The 18902-nt window shown below is 47.0% G+C and overlaps 2 protein-coding genes across 6 annotated transcripts in view; one reads left to right on the top strand and one right to left on the bottom strand.

The window, feature by feature from the left end:
• Syn1 (synapsin I) overlaps window positions 1-7252 on the top strand; it is a 40810-nt gene extending 33558 nt beyond the window's left edge. Inside the window, exons 6-13 of one of the 2 annotated variants that reach the window (XM_057760194.1) lie at window positions 1396-1458; window positions 2241-2383; window positions 2465-2539; window positions 2629-2731; window positions 3853-3999; window positions 4277-4364; window positions 4463-5054; window positions 6174-7252. In XM_057760194.1, the coding sequence (XP_057616177.1) occupies window positions 1396-1458; window positions 2241-2383; window positions 2465-2539; window positions 2629-2731; window positions 3853-3999; window positions 4277-4364; window positions 4463-5054; window positions 6174-6309 (1347 nt within the window). In that variant the 3' untranslated portion in view covers window positions 6310-7252. The remainder of the gene's footprint in view (window positions 1-1395; window positions 1459-2240; window positions 2384-2464; window positions 2540-2628; window positions 2732-3852; window positions 4000-4276; window positions 4365-4462; window positions 5055-6173) is intronic. The other variant, XM_057760195.1, reaches the window with a different exon arrangement.
• A 121-nt stretch (window positions 7253-7373) lies between these two features.
• Araf (A-Raf proto-oncogene, serine/threonine kinase) lies at window positions 7374-18598 on the bottom strand. 4 transcript variants are annotated; one of them, XM_057760205.1, is made up of 17 exons: window positions 18500-18545; window positions 17380-17519; window positions 17095-17247; window positions 16822-16925; window positions 15832-15934; window positions 15587-15741; window positions 15371-15478; window positions 13900-14041; window positions 13771-13798; window positions 13539-13678; window positions 13240-13442; window positions 9954-10130; window positions 9817-9863; window positions 9233-9351; window positions 8900-9031; window positions 7976-8110; window positions 7374-7805 (listed from the first exon to the last, which is right to left on the bottom strand). In XM_057760205.1, exons 3-17 carry the CDS (start codon window positions 17188-17190, stop codon window positions 7671-7673), a joined length of 1824 nt encoding a protein of 607 aa, XP_057616188.1. In that variant the 5' UTR covers window positions 17191-17247; window positions 17380-17519; window positions 18500-18545; the 3' UTR covers window positions 7374-7670. The 4 variants fall into 4 exon arrangements, with proteins under 4 accessions (XP_057616188.1, XP_057616189.1, XP_057616187.1 ...); XM_057760206.1 differs by having other exon boundaries at window positions 17380-17458; window positions 18500-18538; XM_057760204.1 differs by lacking the exon at window positions 17380-17519 and having other exon boundaries at window positions 18500-18598.
• Between the last annotated feature and the right edge of the window lie 304 nt (window positions 18599-18902).

Below are 18902 nucleotides of genomic sequence, written 5' to 3'. Positions count from 1 at the left end.
GCTAATATTCTCTGTGTGATGAATAGATGCCTAAATGGAAGGTCTCTCCCTCGTCACACACAACACATATCTTGGCATTGTTTCCTTGGCCTGATGCCTGGATGACACCCTCACCACCATCCCCCTTTCCAAAACCATGCCACTCATGACGACACACGTTTGGGAAATGAGGAAGGAAGAGGTTGTAGAGGGAGGGAGAGACATAAAGGTCAATCAGTCATTCTTACACTATGAGCTTCCTGTGCCTGTTGGGAACTGCCACTGCCCAAGGAGCCCCTCTAAGAATACTATCTCTAACCTGTCAGTAGGAGGCAGGGGCTCTGACATTACACATAGGGTATGATGGGGTTAGGGTCCTCCAATCTGGCCCTTTCTACCTAGCCAAGGGTACAGGGAGACTTAACATGCATCTTTGCCTAAAACATACTTGCCTGAATTTGTGTCCATGGTCAGGAGTGGTGTCTGTGTGTCTGATTTTCTGTACGTTTGTATTGTAAATATGAAAAAATAAGTTGTGCTTCTAGATATATTTTTCATGGATCCAGGAATGTGATTAGGTCTGAGTTACAGGGATTTAGTTATGGGAATGCTTAGAAGTGCATACACCTTTTATATGTTGTATTGATCCTTCTGTTCGTTTGGACATGCCAGGGAGTACTGCATATGTCCATTTATTGTGTGCCTTTGGAGTTGTACATGTTTCTATACTGAGCGACTCTGTTATGTGTCCTTCTGTTATGTAGGTATAAGCAAGGGGAGGGAGTTCATGTGTATGCTCCAAGGTGCTGATTGTGGGTCTTAAGTGTGGAGTACACGCTTCTTAGGAGTGTTGGTAGTTGTCCCATGCTAAGAGCACCCTGATTGGATCTCTGCGAAGCCCCAGCACTGGATGTGATTTAAGTCTTTCTCAATAGATGTGGACACCTCTGGCTTTGGCTGACTAATCTGAGTTCTGAAGGGGTGTGTGTGTGTGTGTGTGTGTGTGTACATAAAAATAAAGCTTACATGCAAGGCTTGGCTGAAGACATTGCTGCATGCTAACTACCACACCTTCATACATGCACTTACTCCAATATCTATCTATTCATTATAAAAACAAACTTTCTCTTTTCTGGGAAATTCCCTTACCCTCATCTAAAGCCTCTGCGTGGGAAAACAGATATGGAAACGCCTAGGGCTTAGGGAGTGGAGTAAGTGACTGGCATGCAGGGCTCTGTATTCAATTCTGGGTTCACAGTTGCTGTGAAACTATTTAGTGCAGTTCCGCCTGTCTTTGACTAACTGTTTCTGGGGTAAAAAATGGCAACCAGTGTGACTTATACTCTATGGGTCACTAACTCTTGGAGGTCAGCACTATTGCTCTGACCATGCCTCTTCTGCCTTCATCTTCATCAGCTCAGCAGCACAACATACCCCGTGGTCGTGAAGATGGGCCACGCACACTCTGGGATGGGCAAGGTAAGTCCCAGCAGGGCACACATGCCTGTCTGTATAGTGCATGCTCTGGCACTGTATATAGTTAAATGTGCATCTGTGTACTCAATGCAAAACAATAATTCTGTTTGATGATGTTTTCTGGGATGTCTTTATCTAATTGAATTTTATATTTTCATATTCAACTGATTTTTCTCAGCCTATATTTCTCTCATGCAACCAGCCAATTTTATATGTTTCATTACTGTACTAGTGTACCAAGCATTTGGCTGTGTATATATAAGCATGGCTCTGTGATGAACACACATCATCTTTTATACTCCAGGCTCTTGGGGCCCAGGTATGCTTTCTATCCAGCTGATTTGTCTGTGTGTATGTAGCAAGCAGATTTGTAATTTGTAAATTCGAGTTGCCTCAGCTTCTTTGTTTGTATATTACTTGTACAACTGAGTTTTTGTATCTATGTACAGTTCTTTTTAAAGATTTATTGAGATATAATTCCACACTTCATTCAGCTCCCCTGTTTAAAGTGAATAATTTGGGTTGAGGATGTAGCACAGTGGTAGAGTGCTTACTTAGCACGTGAAAGGCCCTGTGTTTGGTCCCCAGCACTGCAAAAAGAAGAAGTGTTTTCAAGCATATTCAGAGTTGTATACAAGCAATTTTATGTTTGTGTGTACATGTATGAAACAGGATACCCATAGTTATGCATGAGTACCTTGGCATATCCACTTTATATTTGTCTACACATCCCTCCAGATACATCCACTCCTTATACTCCCTTAATCTCACACCTATGCCCACAGGTCAAGGTAGACAACCAACATGACTTCCAGGACATTGCAAGTGTTGTGGCATTGACTAAGACGTATGCCACTGCTGAGCCCTTCATTGATGCCAAATATGATGTGCGTGTCCAGAAGATTGGGCAGAACTACAAGGCCTACATGTGAGTGGAGAGATAGGGGCCTTCGAGGGGCCCTGCCCCATGCATCTCCAGCCCCACTAATCCTCTTCCCCTTCCCCCCAGGAGGACATCAGTGTCAGGGAACTGGAAGACCAACACAGGCTCAGCCATGCTTGAGCAAATTGCCATGTCTGACAGGTGAGATATAATTGAGGAGTGGGATGGAGGGTGGAATGGAATCCCCTGAGCATGGCAATGACAAGCTGTCCTGTCCCTTGTCTTGGCAGGTACAAGTTGTGGGTAGACACATGCTCAGAGATTTTTGGGGGACTTGACATCTGCGCAGTGGAAGCGCTGCATGGCAAAGATGGAAGGGACCACATTATTGAGGTGGGAACACCCAGGGATTGGTGGGGCACAGAAGGAAGAGTGGGTGCATGGAAATGGCAATCTAAACTGTAAAGCATTTTGACTCAAAGTCCTTAGTGAACGATGGTGTAAACTGGAAAGTACTGTGTAAACTTGGTGGGACTTCCCTAGCAAATGGCAATGTTAAAACTGTGGACATCCTTGGTGAATGGTCACATCTGCTAAGATATAAGGTGCTCTGTGAATAGAGATAGCTTGGTAAATGGCAAAGCACTTAGTTAGCCTTTAAAGTGTCCTTAGAACCACAGTGAAGCACTTTGTAAAAGAAAAAGTGCCCAGTAAACGATAAAGCTGGAACCAGCGAGCATCTTCTGTAAAGGACAAGCAGTACATATTTATGCTTTGTGAGCCATGCAGTTACCCTCAGTTCTACAAAAACAGCCACAAGCAAGATGAAAAATTAGTGTAGTTGTGCTTATGGATACAACATATGTGTTTATAACCAAAACTTTTAAATACACTGAATTTCAATTTCCTATCTTTTGCATATGTGAAAAAAAAGTTCCCCCACCCACTGAAAGACATCAGAGGCTGAGTGCAGTGAGAAACTATAATCCCAGCACTTGGAAGGCTGAGGCAGGAGATGAAGAGTTTGAGGGTAGCCTGGACTACACAGTAAGACACTGTCTCAAAAAGAAAAAAATGAAAAAGGATCTGGCTTGGTACGTGCCTGTAATCCTGGCACCTTGGGAGGGTGAGGCAGGATCACATCTGGGATTTTGGAGCTAGACTGGTGGATTTTAGGATTGCCTGTGTAGTTGCAGTTCTGCCTTCTTTGAAAAAGAAGGAAAAGATATTGAACTTACACTAGCTCATGAGCAATACAGAAACATATAGCAGACCACATTTGACCCACAGACCCTGATATACAGAGCCACCTCTAATGTGCTACCCCTAAAGCTGTCCAGGGCTCTGGAATAGACTGACTTTCCTTACAGTGTCCAATCAGTGCCCCTTAGAAACCAGACAGAGCTCTCTTCTTTGCAGTCACCATGCTTTTTGCCAAGCGAAAATGTGTTGACACTGTGGCCTCACATGCACTTCCTGCCTCTCCCCACACTGAATCTCTTTTCCTCCTCCAGGTGGTGGGCTCCTCCATGCCACTCATTGGTGATCATCAGGATGAAGACAAGCAGCTCATCGTGGAACTTGTGGTCAACAAGATGGCTCAGGCTCTGCCTCGGCAGCGGCAGCGGGATGCCTCCCCTGGCAGGGGCTCCCACAGCCAGGTCAGGCCCTTGCATTGAGCTAGAGGGAAGGAGGCCAGCCTTTGATCAAGCTGGTGCCATTAAGGAGGTATCAGCAGATTAATGTCACCTTTATGCATATGTGGCCTCGATAAATTGTTATGACCTTGCCATCCTTAAGAGTCTCCTGAACAAGTATGGGGTCCCCTCAACTGGCCACAAATGGAGCAACACCCAGCACACTGGGAATCCATGTCATTTTTGATTGGTTACTGCTCCCACTGGCTGGTAACTATTTTTAATCTCCACTCTGCCACAGGCTCCATCCCCAGGAGCCCTACCCTTGGGCCGCCAGACCTCCCAGCAGCCTGCAGGACCTCCTGCTCAGCAACGACCCCCACCCCAGGGTAAGTGAGGGCAGGCCTGCTAGGTCCCTACCCTCCCAAGCAGCCTCACCTCTCTTGCTCACTCACTCTCACTTGCTATTCTCTTTTTCTCTTCTTAGGGGGCCCTCCACAGCCAGGCCCAGGACCTCAGCGCCAGGGACCTCCACTGCAGCAGCGTCCACCCCCACAGGGCCAGCAACATCTTTCTGGGCTTGGACCCCCAGCTGGCAGCCCTCTGCCCCAGCGCCTACCAAGTCCCACTGCTGCGCCTCAGCAGTCCCTGTCTCAGGCCACACCGATGACCCAGGGTCAAGGCCGCCAGTCCCGGCCAGTGGCAGGAGGCCCTGGGGCACCTCCAGCCACCCGCCCGCCTGCTTCCCCATCTCCACAGCGTCAGGCGGGGCCCCCACAGGCTACCCGTCAGGCATCTATCTCTGCTCCAGCTCCACCGAAGGGTTCAGGAGCCCCACCCGGAGGGCAGCAGCGCCAGGGCCCTCCCCAGAAACCCCCAGGCCCTGCTGGTCCTACTCGTCAGGCCAGCCAGGCAGGTCCGGGACCTCGCACCGGGCCACCCACCACGCAGCAGCCCCGGTCCAGCGGCCCAGGTCCTGCTGGACGTCCCACCAAGCCACAGCTGGCCCAGAAACCCAGCCAGGATGTGCCGCCACCCATCACCGCTGCTGGTGGAGGACCCCCGCACCCCCAGCTCAAGTAAGGGGACCTCTATAGCAGCCTTGGCTGTTCACAGAGGGTGCTGGCACCAGTAGGTCATCCCCAGATCCCAAGGAAAACCAGGTCTCATCTGCCTGGGAACTCTTGCCAGACTGGGCCACCCCGCCTTCCTCCACCCCAGCCCCCCCCCTCCCCTACACACGTTTGTTTCAATTCCACCAGTTGGGGGAAGACTCCCAACATCTCAACTTCCAGTTCAGGTTCCTCCACACAGGCCCTGGGAAAGTCCCCTTTCCAGGCCCTTGACCCATCCCAGTAGCCTGACTGACCCACTTCCAGTACCTCCTGGCCCAGCTGATCTCCCAGTATCACCCTCCTCCCAACCATCCCTGAAGTCCCTCAGGCAAATTTGTAGCCTTGCATCATTTCACTCTTTTCAGCATCTCCTCAAACTTTACCTAATAGTCTAAGCTCCTTTCTGGTTCATTCTCAAATCCTTCTGGCACGTCAAATTCTCCCAGATCATCACTTCTGCTTCTTCTGGTCCATTCTATCCCCTAAGCCCTTGCCCCACCCATTTGTTCACGCTTGCCCCAAACCAGCCTGTCCTTGACTGAGGCCCCTCCTAGACTCCTTACCTTTTGACTAGAAACTTCCCTCTCATCCTTCGTGTCAAACTAGCCAAGAATTGGGCCAAGGACTCTTCCCATTAAAGCCATACCACTTTATCTTGTTCCTAAATCTTCCCAGCTCCCTGGCCCCAGCTTCACCTGTTCCTAGAGTTCTCCCAGCCTTTTTGGGGGGAGTGTTTTTTTGTTTATTTTGTTTTGAGACAGGGTTTCTCTGTAGTTTTGGAGCCTGTCCTGGAACTAGCTCTTGTAGTCCAGGCTGGTCTAGAACTCACAGAGATTCGCCTGCCTCTGCCTCCCGAGTGCTGGGATTAAAGGCTTGCGCCACCACTGCCTGATACAGAGTTCTTCCACCCTTGAGAAACCATCAGGGTCCAGGCCCAGGCTTGGGGGTGGGAAGGTCACAGGCACAGCCCCAGGATCAGAGGGGCAGGGCTGGGGCTGGGCCTGGGGTAACATTGTGTTTCTCTCCCTTCCTCTCTTTCCTCTTCCCCCCTTCCTCCCATGCCTCCACCTTGTCTCTCTCTAGCAAATCCCAGTCTCTGACCAATGCCTTCAACCTTCCAGAGCCAGCCCCGCCCAGGCCCAGCCTTAGCCAGGATGAGGTGAAAGCTGAGACCATCCGCAGCCTGAGGAAGTCTTTCGCCAGCCTCTTCTCCGACTGACACCCTACTCTGAGAACCCCTAAATCCCTAGACAACCCTCTCTGGGTCCTGAGTCCATTTCACACTTTTGGAATCTCCAAATCCCCCGAAAACCCCTCTTCTGGCTCTCCAGCATCCCACTTCTCATTCCTCAAGATGCCAGTGGCCCTTCAGAAACCTGGTCCTAGATGCAGTTCTCACATTTGGGAACCCTAAGGCCATTTAGAATCCTGTTCCTAGTCACTTCCAGATATGTCCTAAAATCTCCAAATTCCTGAAGACCTATACTTCTGGTACCCCCTAAAAGGAGATTTCCTCCCTGGAAGTCCCTCAATACCAGAACACCGTTTCTGGCCTAATCCATCAAATCCTCTCCTGGAGCTCCGAAATTCCTGGAAAACCCTAATCTACTCTTGGTCCTGAATCCCTCCAGCACGCCTTGCTCAAAAGTTTCCAATTCCTCAAGAATCCCCTACCTTTAAACCCCTTCCATAGATCATCTCTCTGGAGATTCACATCTTCAAATGTCACCTGCCATCTACCACCTGGTCCCTCAAGGACTTCCTTCACCCATTCCCCTCAACCCCATACAACACACTGGAAGTTCTTTCCACTTCTAGGACCCCTCAGTTCCCTCTTCCAGAAACCCCCTCCTCAATTTCCTGCCTCTGACAGCTGTCTTTAAATATGCAAACTCCACCCATCCTCTCAGAATCCTTTGCACAAGGAAGGCCAGTGATCTCCCACTCCCCCACCTTTGCCAGTGTCTATCTGTGTCTGTGACTGACTTGGCCTCCTCTTGTGCCATGCTTGGCATATGTGGTCCTTGTTCGTGCCGCCTGTGGTAATTTGTGCAGTGGCGCTGTTTGTGTGGTCCGCACTTTCCTCCAACCTCCACTTCTTGCCTGGACTTGCCCCACCCCTTAGCGGCTCTGAACCCCAAGAGAAGAGTTGGGAAGCAAAATAAACAAGCAAAGGCCCAGCAGAATTCTGTGCTTCTTGGTAAAGAGGACAGTCCTTGAATAGGGGGAAAAAAGGGAAATTTCCAAATCCACATGGGGCGCTGGGAACCCCAAAATCCAGTGAAGACACATCAAGCATAAACTTTAGAAAGAGGTTCTGAGTGGAATCCTTACCATGAATTCCAGCCGTTGGAGATGAAACAGCTCTCCAAATCAGAAATATCCCCAAAGCCAAGAGGAAACCAAATTATGGAGGAAGCAGGGGATCTCAATTTTGGGGGGTCCCCCAAATTTCCCAGAGTGTGGGATAGGGAATCCTGAGGCAGTATCAAGGCAGAGGCAGAACAATGACTGGCCGGTAAGAAGGGATGCCTTGGCATGGCAGGTTGAAATTGGCTCCCTGTTGGCTGGGAGTGGGGTCTAAGGCACAAGGCGGGCTGCGCTGAGAAGGCAGGCAGGCAACTCATCAGCCTGGGTACGGTGCAAGGAGGGTTCGGAGGCACTCCGCTCAATCTTGGGGAGTGACCGCTGCAGTAGCTCGATCGTGGCCAGGATCTGGGAGCAGGTGAAGATGAGGAGGGGTGTCCAGAGTTCCAAAGACAACCCCAACATCCCCAATCCCAAGCCTTCAACATGGTTCATATTCACATCTGCCTCTATCTCTGTATCCTCCTCTATCTCATAGTACATCTCCCCAAGGCATCCAGCCCTCCAACCCAGCCCACCTGGGGAAATAAAGGTCGCTCTTCCCGCTGGAACTTGAGGCAGTCAGACAGCAGGCGCCTCATGGCCTTGGGACAATTACTGAAGATTTTGCTGAGGTCCGGAGACAGATAGCCGCGGCCCACCATAAAAATGATCTGGTGTGGGAGGAATGGGTTGATTTTGGATTTGAGGCCCAAGGAACTATGAATCTCAAGAGATATGGGAGGTTAATTTTTGAGGGGCCCAGAGAAGTCTGGGTCACTGAGGACTTGGGAAGATTTTTCTGCTGCTGGAACTGAGGGCTTTAAATTCAGGGTGCCAAAGATTCTAAGAATGTATGGAACAGAACAACAGGAGTCCAGAGTTTACAGGGGCTTAAGAGCCTGGAAAATAGCATTGCTTCTTGGGGAAACTTCCATTTCTGTAAGGATCTGGGGGTATAAATGACTATAAGACTATGTAGACTCAATGCTCAAATACTTGGAATCTGGAGCCTAGAGAATCCTGGTATCTAAGAGCATAGAAAGTTCTAGGCCTTGAATTTAGAGAACTGTGAGAATCCAAGACCTAGAGTGTTATGGATGCTAAGACCCCAAACCCTGGGTGACTATGGATATTTGAGAAGCACAAAAGAATTGAGTGTTGGGCACTTGGGGTATTTTAGGCATCCACAGTTGGAGACTGTAAATACTGAGGGGTTCAGAGGGTTTCTGGATGTTTGGGAGTCTAAGGGTATTCTGATAGAAAGTCAAAGGACTCTGGATTTTAAGGGTTCTGGTTCAGGGGATTGTGCATGTAACAGGGAGGACAGGAGTTATGATGTGACATCTAGGAGATTCTAGGGCTCTCAATCCGGAAAACCCTAGACTTGGGGGAAAACTATTAACATTACTGGTATGTACAAAGGATGGAGGGGACCTGGACTGAGGGTAAGTTGGGCTCACCTGGTCACGGCTGCCAATGTGGCTGTAGGGCAGTGAGCCGGTCATAAGCTCATACAGCACAACCCCGTAGGCATAGACATCTGACTGGAAGCTGTAGGGGTTTGGGTCCTGCATACGGATCACCTCAGCTGCCTGGCAGGGGAGGGGAACCATGAGAGTCAAGTACCAGATCCTGCTAGTCACACTGAGGACAGCTTAGAGCTACCCACTTGAGGTGAAACATAGGCAGTCCAGATACCCATGTCTGGCACAAGCATTCCCACTCTGTCCCACGTGTCCCAGTCCAGAAGACCCTATCTCCCATTGCTCTCCAGCTAGCCTGGCCCAACTTACCATCCATAACACAGACCCTGAGGGCTGCTCTAAGGGCTGGGCCCCACTCCACCGTGTCTTCACCGTAGCCAGGCCGAAGTCACCAATCTTGACTGTGAGCCCCTCATGTAGGAAGATATCCAGCAAGGTCAAGGACCATTACAGGGAATCCCAATAGCTATGCCTCTCACCTTGACTGGGAAGTTCTCAGAACTCCTGTGCTGGTGAGTCATGTCTCTAACCAGAAGCCACTCCATTTCATACTACCCACAATTAATGGGACCCCACTTAGTCCCATTGTGAGTCAAGACCAAGAAGCCCCTTGGACGATACATAAAGCTGTCATGCCTGGGACAGTGACCATGAGCTCCCTATAATGTCCTCTACAACTGCTACATCTCATACCCTGACCCAACAGTATGTGAATCAACCATCTCCGAAACAAAGGTCCTTCATTTAAAGGCCCTTCACCAGCCATAATCTCTGCTACCTGGCAAGAAACCATGGGATACAAGTCCTTCCTTTTTCACCTCCAGAATCTTACTCCAATAACTATTTCACCCTGATTAATACCCACCCCAGTCCCAGGCAGGCCAGGTAGATACTGTTTGACTTGAGATCTCGGTGGATGATGTTCTTGGCGTGGAGGTAGCTGTGGAGAAGGAAGTGGGTAGTGAATTGGCTAGAGACTACTTCATCTCTCCCTCCCTCTTCCCCCACCCTCTTAGGATATGAGGCTCACTCCATGCCCTGGGCAGTCTGCCGGGCCACATCAATGAGCTGGACCATGTCAAAGCGCGTGTCAGCCACATGTAGGTGGTGGTATAGGCTGGAACCCTCACACCATTGCGTGATGATAGCAAACCCCGGCCGGGTCATAAAACCCATGAACAGCAAAATGTTGACATGTCGTGTCTTCCTGTAGGCAGGGAGGATAGGTTGGGGAAAGGGGTCAGGAAATAGAACAAGTGTCTATTTACTCAGCAACAGGAAAAGCAATGGCAGTTGCTTTCTCTGTCATTAACTTTACCTTGTCTTTAAGGGTGCTCAGGGTCAGAATGTTGTCAGATCCTAATTTGTGAGACTTGGTAGACTGATTCTCTACTGGGGGCTGGGAGGATTTGGATGTCCTGACCTTCTTCAACAAAATTCTATTTTATTTTATTATTTTATTCTGTTTTTGAAACAGGGTCTCATGCTGTATACCAGCTAGCCTGGAGCTCACTAAGTAGCCTGGGCAGGCCTCAAACTCTCAGCAATCTTCCTGCCGCAACCTCACAAGCACTGGGATCATGGGCATGAGCCACCACACCCAGCAGTGGCTATTTTACAGATGACAAAATGAGAGGCCGACCTTCTTTATTAATACTGATTAATACAGGGTCAAGACATGGAGGCATGTGTGATATGGGTGGATAACAGGTCTATTAATCACTTTGAGAGCTTAGAGGTAAAGAATCTGTCATCTGGAACCATGTTAGAACCCAAGTTCAGTTTCAACCTTTACCAGTTATTCATTGTACAACCTTGGAGAGGACATCTAACCTCTTTGGTCCTCTTGTTCCCAAACTACACTACTGTTATCATTATAGCAGCTGCTTTAGAAGGATGTCACAAAGGGTGAGGAAATGACCTATACAGTCCTTAAAACTGAGCTGAATGAACAGTGAACCCTAAAAACCAGTTTGTTTCTGAGTACCTGAGTCTACCTCACATAAACTATCATGTACAAATCCTTTTGTCACAGTTTATGAGAAAACCCACATTCTTTTATATAAATATTAACCATTGTTAGAATACACAAATGCAAACAGCAGAAATGACACTTAGATCATAGAAGACAATAGAGCACCAGGACAGTCCCTTCTTGTTTTGATACCTGAGATGGAACCCAGAGCCCTTCATGCTAAGCACATGCTCTACCACTGAGTTCTGCAACACAAGGGTTGTTTTTGGGTTTTGAAACAGGGTTTCATGTATCTCAGACTAGCTTCAAATTTCTGATTCTCATGACTCAGTCTAGTAAGTGCTAGGAGTATGGTCACGTACTACCACACAAAAACACAGCTAAACAGATGGAAAAACAAAACACAAGACAACTTTTTTTGAGACAAGGTTTCAGCACATTATCTTGGGACTGTTTGAACATTCTGTCTAGTTGTGTATATGCAGGCACATATGGATGTGTTAGTGCATATGTGTGCACATACATGTGGAGGCCAGAGGACAACCTAGGGTGTCATTTTCAGGAACTGTTCACTTTATTTATTTTATCACCTTGCTTTATGAGGCTGAGATTTTTCACTGTTAGGGCTTGACAATTAGTCTAGACTGGCTAGCTGATGAGTCCCTGGGATCCCCCATCTCTGCTTCTCTACTGCTGAGACTGTAACCCTGTGCTGCCATACCCGGCCTTTTATATGTGTGCTAGAGCTCAAACTCAGGTCTTGATGCTTACAGCTTACATGGTAAGTACTTTACTGAGTTACCACCCCAACTCAGTCTCAAACTGTTGATCCTCCTGCTTCAACCTCCTGAGAGCTGAGATTCCAGGCATGCACCATCCTACCCAGTTTAACATGGGAACCCTTGTATGTGTGTGTGTGCATGTGCGTGTGTCAAAGTCAGGTATATTCCTCAATCACTCTCCATATTGTTTTGGAATTGGTATACATACATGATTGTGCATTCACCTGTGCATGTGCATAGGTATGGAGGAGAGAGGTTGATTTGGGGTGTCTCCCTTGACTGCTCTCCACCTCATTTTTTGAGACAGACTCTCTCACTGAACCTAGACTTCAGTAATTGGCTAGACTGGCAGCCCCAGTGATCCCCTCTGGTCTCTTCCTTCCAAGTACTAGGATTATAGGTGTGCACCACTACTGCACCTAGCTTTTTACTTTTTATGTGAGTGTTTGAAATCCAAACTCAAGTGCTTACATGGCAAACACTTTACCGACCGAGCCGTCTCCCCAGCTGAAGATTCCTTTCTTCGTGTCTATATCTGTGTATACAGAGCATGTTTGCTACAGTGTGCAGTGTGGAGGCCAGAGGACAGCTTCCAAGAGTCAGTTCTCTCCTTCTACCTTATATGTCCCAGGGACAGAACTCTGGTTGTCAAGCTTGGTCCTTGAGTCACCTTACCAGCCCAAAGATCCTTCATAGTGATAAGTCAATGAATAAAACATAGAGTAAAAATTATTGCATATTCAAATCATCAAAATTTACAGAGATAAGATGAGATGAAAGTAAAAGTTTTCTTATTGTGGCAGCCATTTGTGTCCATTTGATAGAGGGGGAAAGCCCATGTAAGCATCCTCAGGATTGTCAGAAAGTATACATTCATGATGGCAAGAAATACAGCTCACCAGTAGAACATTCTGTTTAGTATGGGGAAGCCCTGAGCTACACACACATACACACACACGAAAAAAACAACTATACAGTCTTGCTTATGTAAAATAGAGGCACACAGTACTATGTTACATAATAACTGTAGTGGCTAAAAGAGTGCCACCTTGGGTTCCTCAGTGTGGATAAATTATATATAGTGTTGCTTATACCTTAATTACAGCATTTATAATAACTAAACAATTGGACTATGACTATGATTATAATTAACAATATTGTTCTTTGTATCAAAGCATTATTATAATTAACAACAAGCCCACAACACAATAAAGTAATTAGCATGAATGATTCAGCAAAAAAGATAGGAAGGATGTGGGCATTCTTGGAGCTAGAATTACATAAAATCTTCTTCACGAATTAATGATCATGAAAATTGACTATGGTCAGTCCCAGTTCATAGGCAGTAAATAACAACGTTAATCCAAAGAAACATCATTATCACCACAGGTTCTCTGAATAGGCCCATTGCTCAGAAGGGAGAGGGACAGCTCAGAGAGAAACCAACATCGCACAAGTGTACAGACATGGAAAAAGTACCCCAGCACGGCTTTTTCCCACAGAAACACTAAACACCACCTGCCACTATCCCATCCCACGCACACACATACCAACCTCACCTGAGCACTTGCATCTCATTCTTGAAGGCCTGGGCCTGTTCAGCAGTAGGTTGGGCCACCTTGAGCACTTTCACAGCTACATCACCATGCCAACGACCCCGAAACACAGTGCCAAAAGAGCCTGTCCCGATCCTCTTCAACAGCTGTACCTCACTGGGTGGCACCTCCCAGTAATAGCCTGAGTCCCGGTACCCAAGGTTTTTCTGTGGGTCAGACAGGCAGCATCAGAGGGACCTACCCACAACCGTCAATCATGGCACTTGGACTGTGGTGGCCCCCAAGGATTTCCTATGGCATACCACTTTTTTCTTTTCATCTGCCAAGGACTTCCGCTCTCGCTGCTCCGAAGGTGACTTGGAATGTGGGGATTTCCTCCCCGAGGACACACTAGCTGGGCTAGGGCTACCCCGGGGAGCTCCATCACCACTTCTACCAGCAGCTGTGGTTGTACAGAATATTATGAGTGAAGTCAAGTGGGGCGGTGGGGCAGAGAGAGTTCAGGGTACAGCAAGGGGTAGGGAGTTCTCTCACCATCGGTGCTGAAGCTCTGAGCAGTGAACTGGAAAGAGGTGAGAGCAGTAGTCAAAGTGGGGATGTGGCAACAGTAATGGCTCAGGGCAATGCTCTGTTGCTCCCCACCATTGTCTCCTTGGCACCCACCTGCATGAGGCTGGAGTCCATGGGAGCTGTGGTGCTGACCATGTGGACGTTAGGAGTAGATGTGGAGCGGATGCGCTGCAGTGGGGGATTGGCAGGGGCAGGGAAGGAGAAGTGCTCCAGGTCACGGGGCTGGGTGCAAGGGCTGATAGATAAAAAGCTGTGAAATCAATGCAAAAGGAAGCAGAAAGCAAGCCCAACCGTACCACCATGAATGTGCACTTAGCTCATACATTTACACGTCTATCGGTTATACCAGTTCAAGAAACATTTACTGAGTGCCTCCTATGAGCCAGATTCCACTTTAAACTGAGAAGATCAAACTGTGGATACCATAAAGAAGAAGCCCTTGCTCTTGTAGGGTTATTCTAGTAGAGGTACAAGAATATATATATATATATATATATATATATATATATATATATAGTATTTATATATAGTGATAGACAAAGGAGAAAATGAAGTAAGGAAGTAGATAGAAAGTGTCCCTGAGGGAGTCAGGAGTGGGTTCTCAGAAAGAATGACATTGGGGAAAAGGTCTAAAGGAAGGACAATGAAGGACAAAGATAGCTGGAGAAAGGGTAAGATACGATTTTTTATTACATATCATAATGACATGTATTTTTCAAATATTTGTTTTATAATAATATGCATTACCTATATTAAAATGGCAATGTCTAAATATACATTATCATATTATGTAATGCATCTTGTACATATAATATAAAGAATACACATATTTCATGCTACAAAATTTTTTTTTGCTGTTTTGAGACAGTCTCATGTAACTCAGGCTGGCCTTGAACTTGCTAGCCTTGAACTTGCTAATCAGTAGAGGATGGCCTTGAACTATTTATCCTCTTGCCTCTATATCCCATGAATTACCACACCTTATACAAAAGTATTTTTCTGTTCCTTTCACCATCCTGAGATTAAATTCATGGGTAATCAACACACATATACTCATGATTACAAATAACAATAATAATAATACATTAACTTTACTTTTTATGTATTATATAAAACTATAGGGTATCATTCTATCGAACATAAGAGAAATAAAAGTGCTTTCTGATACATTAATACATATTTCAAAGAGAATAGACTTGAGTGTGGTTATACTGGAAGAAATGAACAAACTAGTTAGATGTATAGACACACACACATATATATATTTGTAATTAATAAGAATTGTTATTTACTCTGTACCAGATCATGCTCTAAGCATTGCGCATATATCAACTCTTAATCCTCTTCAGAACCCACTATGGTGAAGTATCATTCCCCTCTTCCCAGTTGAAAAAACTGAAACCCAATGTGACTGGGTGCCTTACCAATAGTCCCATGCCTTACTCAGACTTGTAAGTGCTCAATAAATAGTTATGAAGCAAACAAATGAATAAAAGTATGATCTATGAGGGTCCTCTGATCCTTTTCTCACTGGCCCCCAGCCTTTCAAATAAGACATCCCTACCTTGGACCCTGGGGGTTTAGCAGCTCATTCACAGAGATATTTGAGGGAACCTCTTGCTGCCTGGAGCTTCCAGACAAATCTTGGATGCTGTGGTAGAACCTTAAGGACATAAAGGTGTAAAACAAAAAGGCTGTGAGTAGAGGTCCGCTGTCCATAAGCCCTTGTACCTGGGCTTCTATCCTCCCCATTCCTCAAGCTACCCCAGGCTAGGCTTACTGTCGGCAGTTGGTACTCATGTCAACGCAAACTGTGGGGACCTTGGAGGAACAATGCTGGTGGAACTTGTAGCCACAGGTTTGGCAGCGGAAACCATGGAACAGAAACTTAAGGCAGAAGTCACAAAAGGCCAAGCTGAAGAATGTCTTCCGTACCTGCAGCCACAAAGCAGGATAAGTTCAGGCCTGACTGAGGGCCCTCCCTGTCAACACTGTGGCCTCCCCCACCACCCCTGTTGCACTTACAAAATTGTGCATGGTCAGTGGCACATCTTCTAGGACTTCCACAATGAGCTCTTCACCATCCAGGGGTGCAATGGCTGTGTCCCAGGCAGTGACTGTCTTTCTTCTGCAAGGAATACGAGAGAGAATGAATAGGATGGTGAACTAGAGCCATGGAGACAGGGAAGTTCCAAAAGTTCCTCTTAACCCCATCCATGAACTACTACTCTCTGGCATGTTAATTCTCACTAAGTGAGTCACTATTAGTCTGGAGAGATATCTCAGCAGTTAAGAGGGCCTGGGTTCAAGTCCCAGTACTCACATGGCAGCTCACAGTTCTCGGGGATCTAGAACTTTCTGGTCTCTACAGGCATCAGGAACACACGCCATGCACATGGACACATGCAGTCAAAACACTCATACACATAAAAAAGGTAAAATTTCTAAAGGAAATGTCACTGTTCTCATTCCCACTTTAGAAGTTAGGAAACAGGCTCAAGGAAAAAGTGATTTGCCCAATGCTAGGACCCCAGATATGTCCACCACTCCCAAATTCAATCCATGATCTTAACCATGAGGTAAGAGGCAAATAAAACTAAATCTCAGAAGTATGAAGCCAGCACCTAAGAAAGGAGCTGATAAGACATTGAAATAACAGATAAAACGCAAAATAAGAACTACATCCAAAAAGTTAAGGAACCAAAGAACACAGGAATAAAAAGAAAGCCAATGAAGATCAATTCCACAGTGCATGGGGAAAATGACAAAAGAAACAGCTGATGAGTTCAGGAAATTGTGAAAGAACAAAACAGATGAACTCTGGAAGGTGACAGAGTGAGGACTTGGGGGCTGAGTAGATAATGAGTTGCAGAACCTCCAGTCAATGAATGAATGAAGTGAAACAAAAGATGTTACTTCAACTAGTGGAAGACTCCAAGACTAAAAAGGACTAAGATGATGTTGAAGAAGGGCGGTGTGGGAACCCAATGGATGCCATAGGGTTTCCATACTTACCCTTTGATGAGTCTGTAGACCACGCAGCAATCTTGATTGAGACCCCGCACCTTGAGGGCCTTGTCCAAAGAGTCATAGACACTCATGCCATCCCGGACAGTCACCTATGTGTGTATGTGTACACAGTTTGGAGTCTTCAGTACCCAATAAGTGCCCTATCCAATTATTCCATCCCTCTGCAGTAGCCATTTCCTACCCCTTGTTACCCTTCTGATCCCAGATTTACAATTGGGACCATCTGGAATCCATGCCAGTTTTGTCTTGGTGACTCACCACTGTGCGTTGCTTGTTAGGCAGGTACACTTTGACAGTGCCAACTGCCCGAGCTGGCTCAGCCCCACTAGCAGGAGGGCCTCGTGGTGGTTCCATGGAACCTGCTTTTGTCAAGATGGGCTGAGGTAGGACTGGGCTGGTTCCATAGGGTTCCTAGAAGGCCAAGGAAAATTCAGAGGTCTGGTAATGAGAGCTTGAAAGCAGAGTGGCAGAGGACAAATAAAATTCCATCTCCAAGCTCCCACTGCTCCCTGCAGCCCAATAATGCTAACATCTGATGCTTACCCTTCTCTGCTCGGAATCTCCTATTGCTTATCTCATAGGTGAGTGCCAAGATCTCAGACTCACTGCAGTGCACACTGTCCTGGAGGGCACAGTACACAAAATTCTTCTGGAGACTAATGGGGAAGTCAGTATGTACTGCACTGGAGAACAAAGGTTCAGATACATAATGGGAATGAACAGGCTGTCCTGGCTCTTAATGGAGAACGGGGTAATCAGATAGTATAGTAAAAGGAGTTACAGACAGGGAATGGAAAAATTAACTATCATCAGATCTTGTCTTTAGTTTGGAGGAAATGGAGACTGTACCATGATCTTAAAAGGAACTGTGAGTATCCCAGAGCACTGAGCTGTAAGGCTGATGGTAGAATAAAGGCACTGTCAGCTAATAGGTCACCAGACTCTGTGACGAATTCACAAAGAGGGACACCAACCACTATGCTGAAGAGAAATGTAATAGGAGTAACTAGGGACTATGTAAGGCAGGTGGATAATAGACCGAATTACACATTAAGCCAAATGCAAATGGTAATGATGGCTCACCAGAAAGCGCTGTTAAAGGAAAAGGAAAAAGAACACCAGGTAAGGCAAATGGAGGTAAGGTTGGGGAAGAGGTCTCTAAAAGCTCTCCCTGATAACTACTGAAAGGTCAGAAATAGTGCGTTACTGGTGTAAACGCAGTGGGAAATCATGGAAGGAGGTTGCGGCGATCCTCAGACATTTCCCTAAGAGGGGTAAGCTATTAAGGACAATAAGGAACCATGGAAGAGAGCTGCACCTCCTGGACTTGGTGTGGAAATCAGACACTTGGAGGGATTTGAGTTCATCTTGGAATCTCGCACCTAAATCCTAGACCCCATACCCCATTTGGCCCGGTCCCGCCCTCCCGAAGGACTTAAGGTTCTGCGCAGGCGCATTGCCACTAGCAGCAGGCGAAACCACAGCAGCCTGTCCACTCCCGCGGTAGATGTTGGTCTCGCCCCCGGTCAAACCACTCCATTGGTTCCGGGTGGGGGTGTTGAGATTCAGATGGAAGCTTCTTGGAGCTTAGCTTTCGGTCCGGACTTCCTGCCCGGATCCGGCGGCAGCTCCAAAACCCAAACCCTACCGGGCCTGCCCTCACCTGTCACACCGCTACCACCACCACCGCCTCCATCTTGGGCCTGTCTTCTTGTTTCCTCTCACAATCCGCCGCCACCGTCCTTCGGCTTTTTGCTATTGGCTCTCCAGGACTCAGCCCTCCGTTCTTATTGGAGTAAAATTACGCCCATCAAAACAGGACCAGCGGAATGTGGGTCGTGTTCCGGATTAGGAGGGGTGGCCCCAAATGGTAGTCTCTAGGGCAAATTTGCCTGTCCTGATTGGTGCGCAGGCGCAGTCAGAACAACAACTGAGTGTTAGGGACTTTAACCCTAACAGTGCTGCAGAATAAAGAAGCTTGTCCTTTTTTGGTATGAGTGTGACGAGAACGACTCTATTTTAGTTTTGTATTTTCTGATCATTTGTGGCTGATCTTATGGGTTTAA

The sequence above is a fragment of the Chionomys nivalis genome, chromosome X (genome assembly GCF_950005125.1).
Source record: "Chionomys nivalis chromosome X, mChiNiv1.1, whole genome shotgun sequence".
Lineage (NCBI taxonomy): Eukaryota > Metazoa > Chordata > Mammalia > Rodentia > Cricetidae > Chionomys > Chionomys nivalis.
Note: the sequence above shows the minus strand (reverse complement) of the source record. Positions and strands in the feature narration are given on the sequence as shown.

Coding starts and splice junctions, on each gene's coding strand:
- Araf (XM_057760204.1), bottom strand. CDS start 17,190: ATGGAACCACCACGAGGCCCTCCTGCTAGTGGGGCTGAGCCAGCTCGG. Junction 13,679..13,770: donor TCAGAGCTTCAGCACCGATG/GTGAGAGAACTC, acceptor GTACAACCACAG/CTGCTGGTAGAAGTGGTGAT. Junction 13,443..13,538: donor CAGATGAAAAGAAAAAAGTG/GTATGCCATAGG, acceptor TCTGACCCACAG/AAAAACCTTGGGTACCGGGA.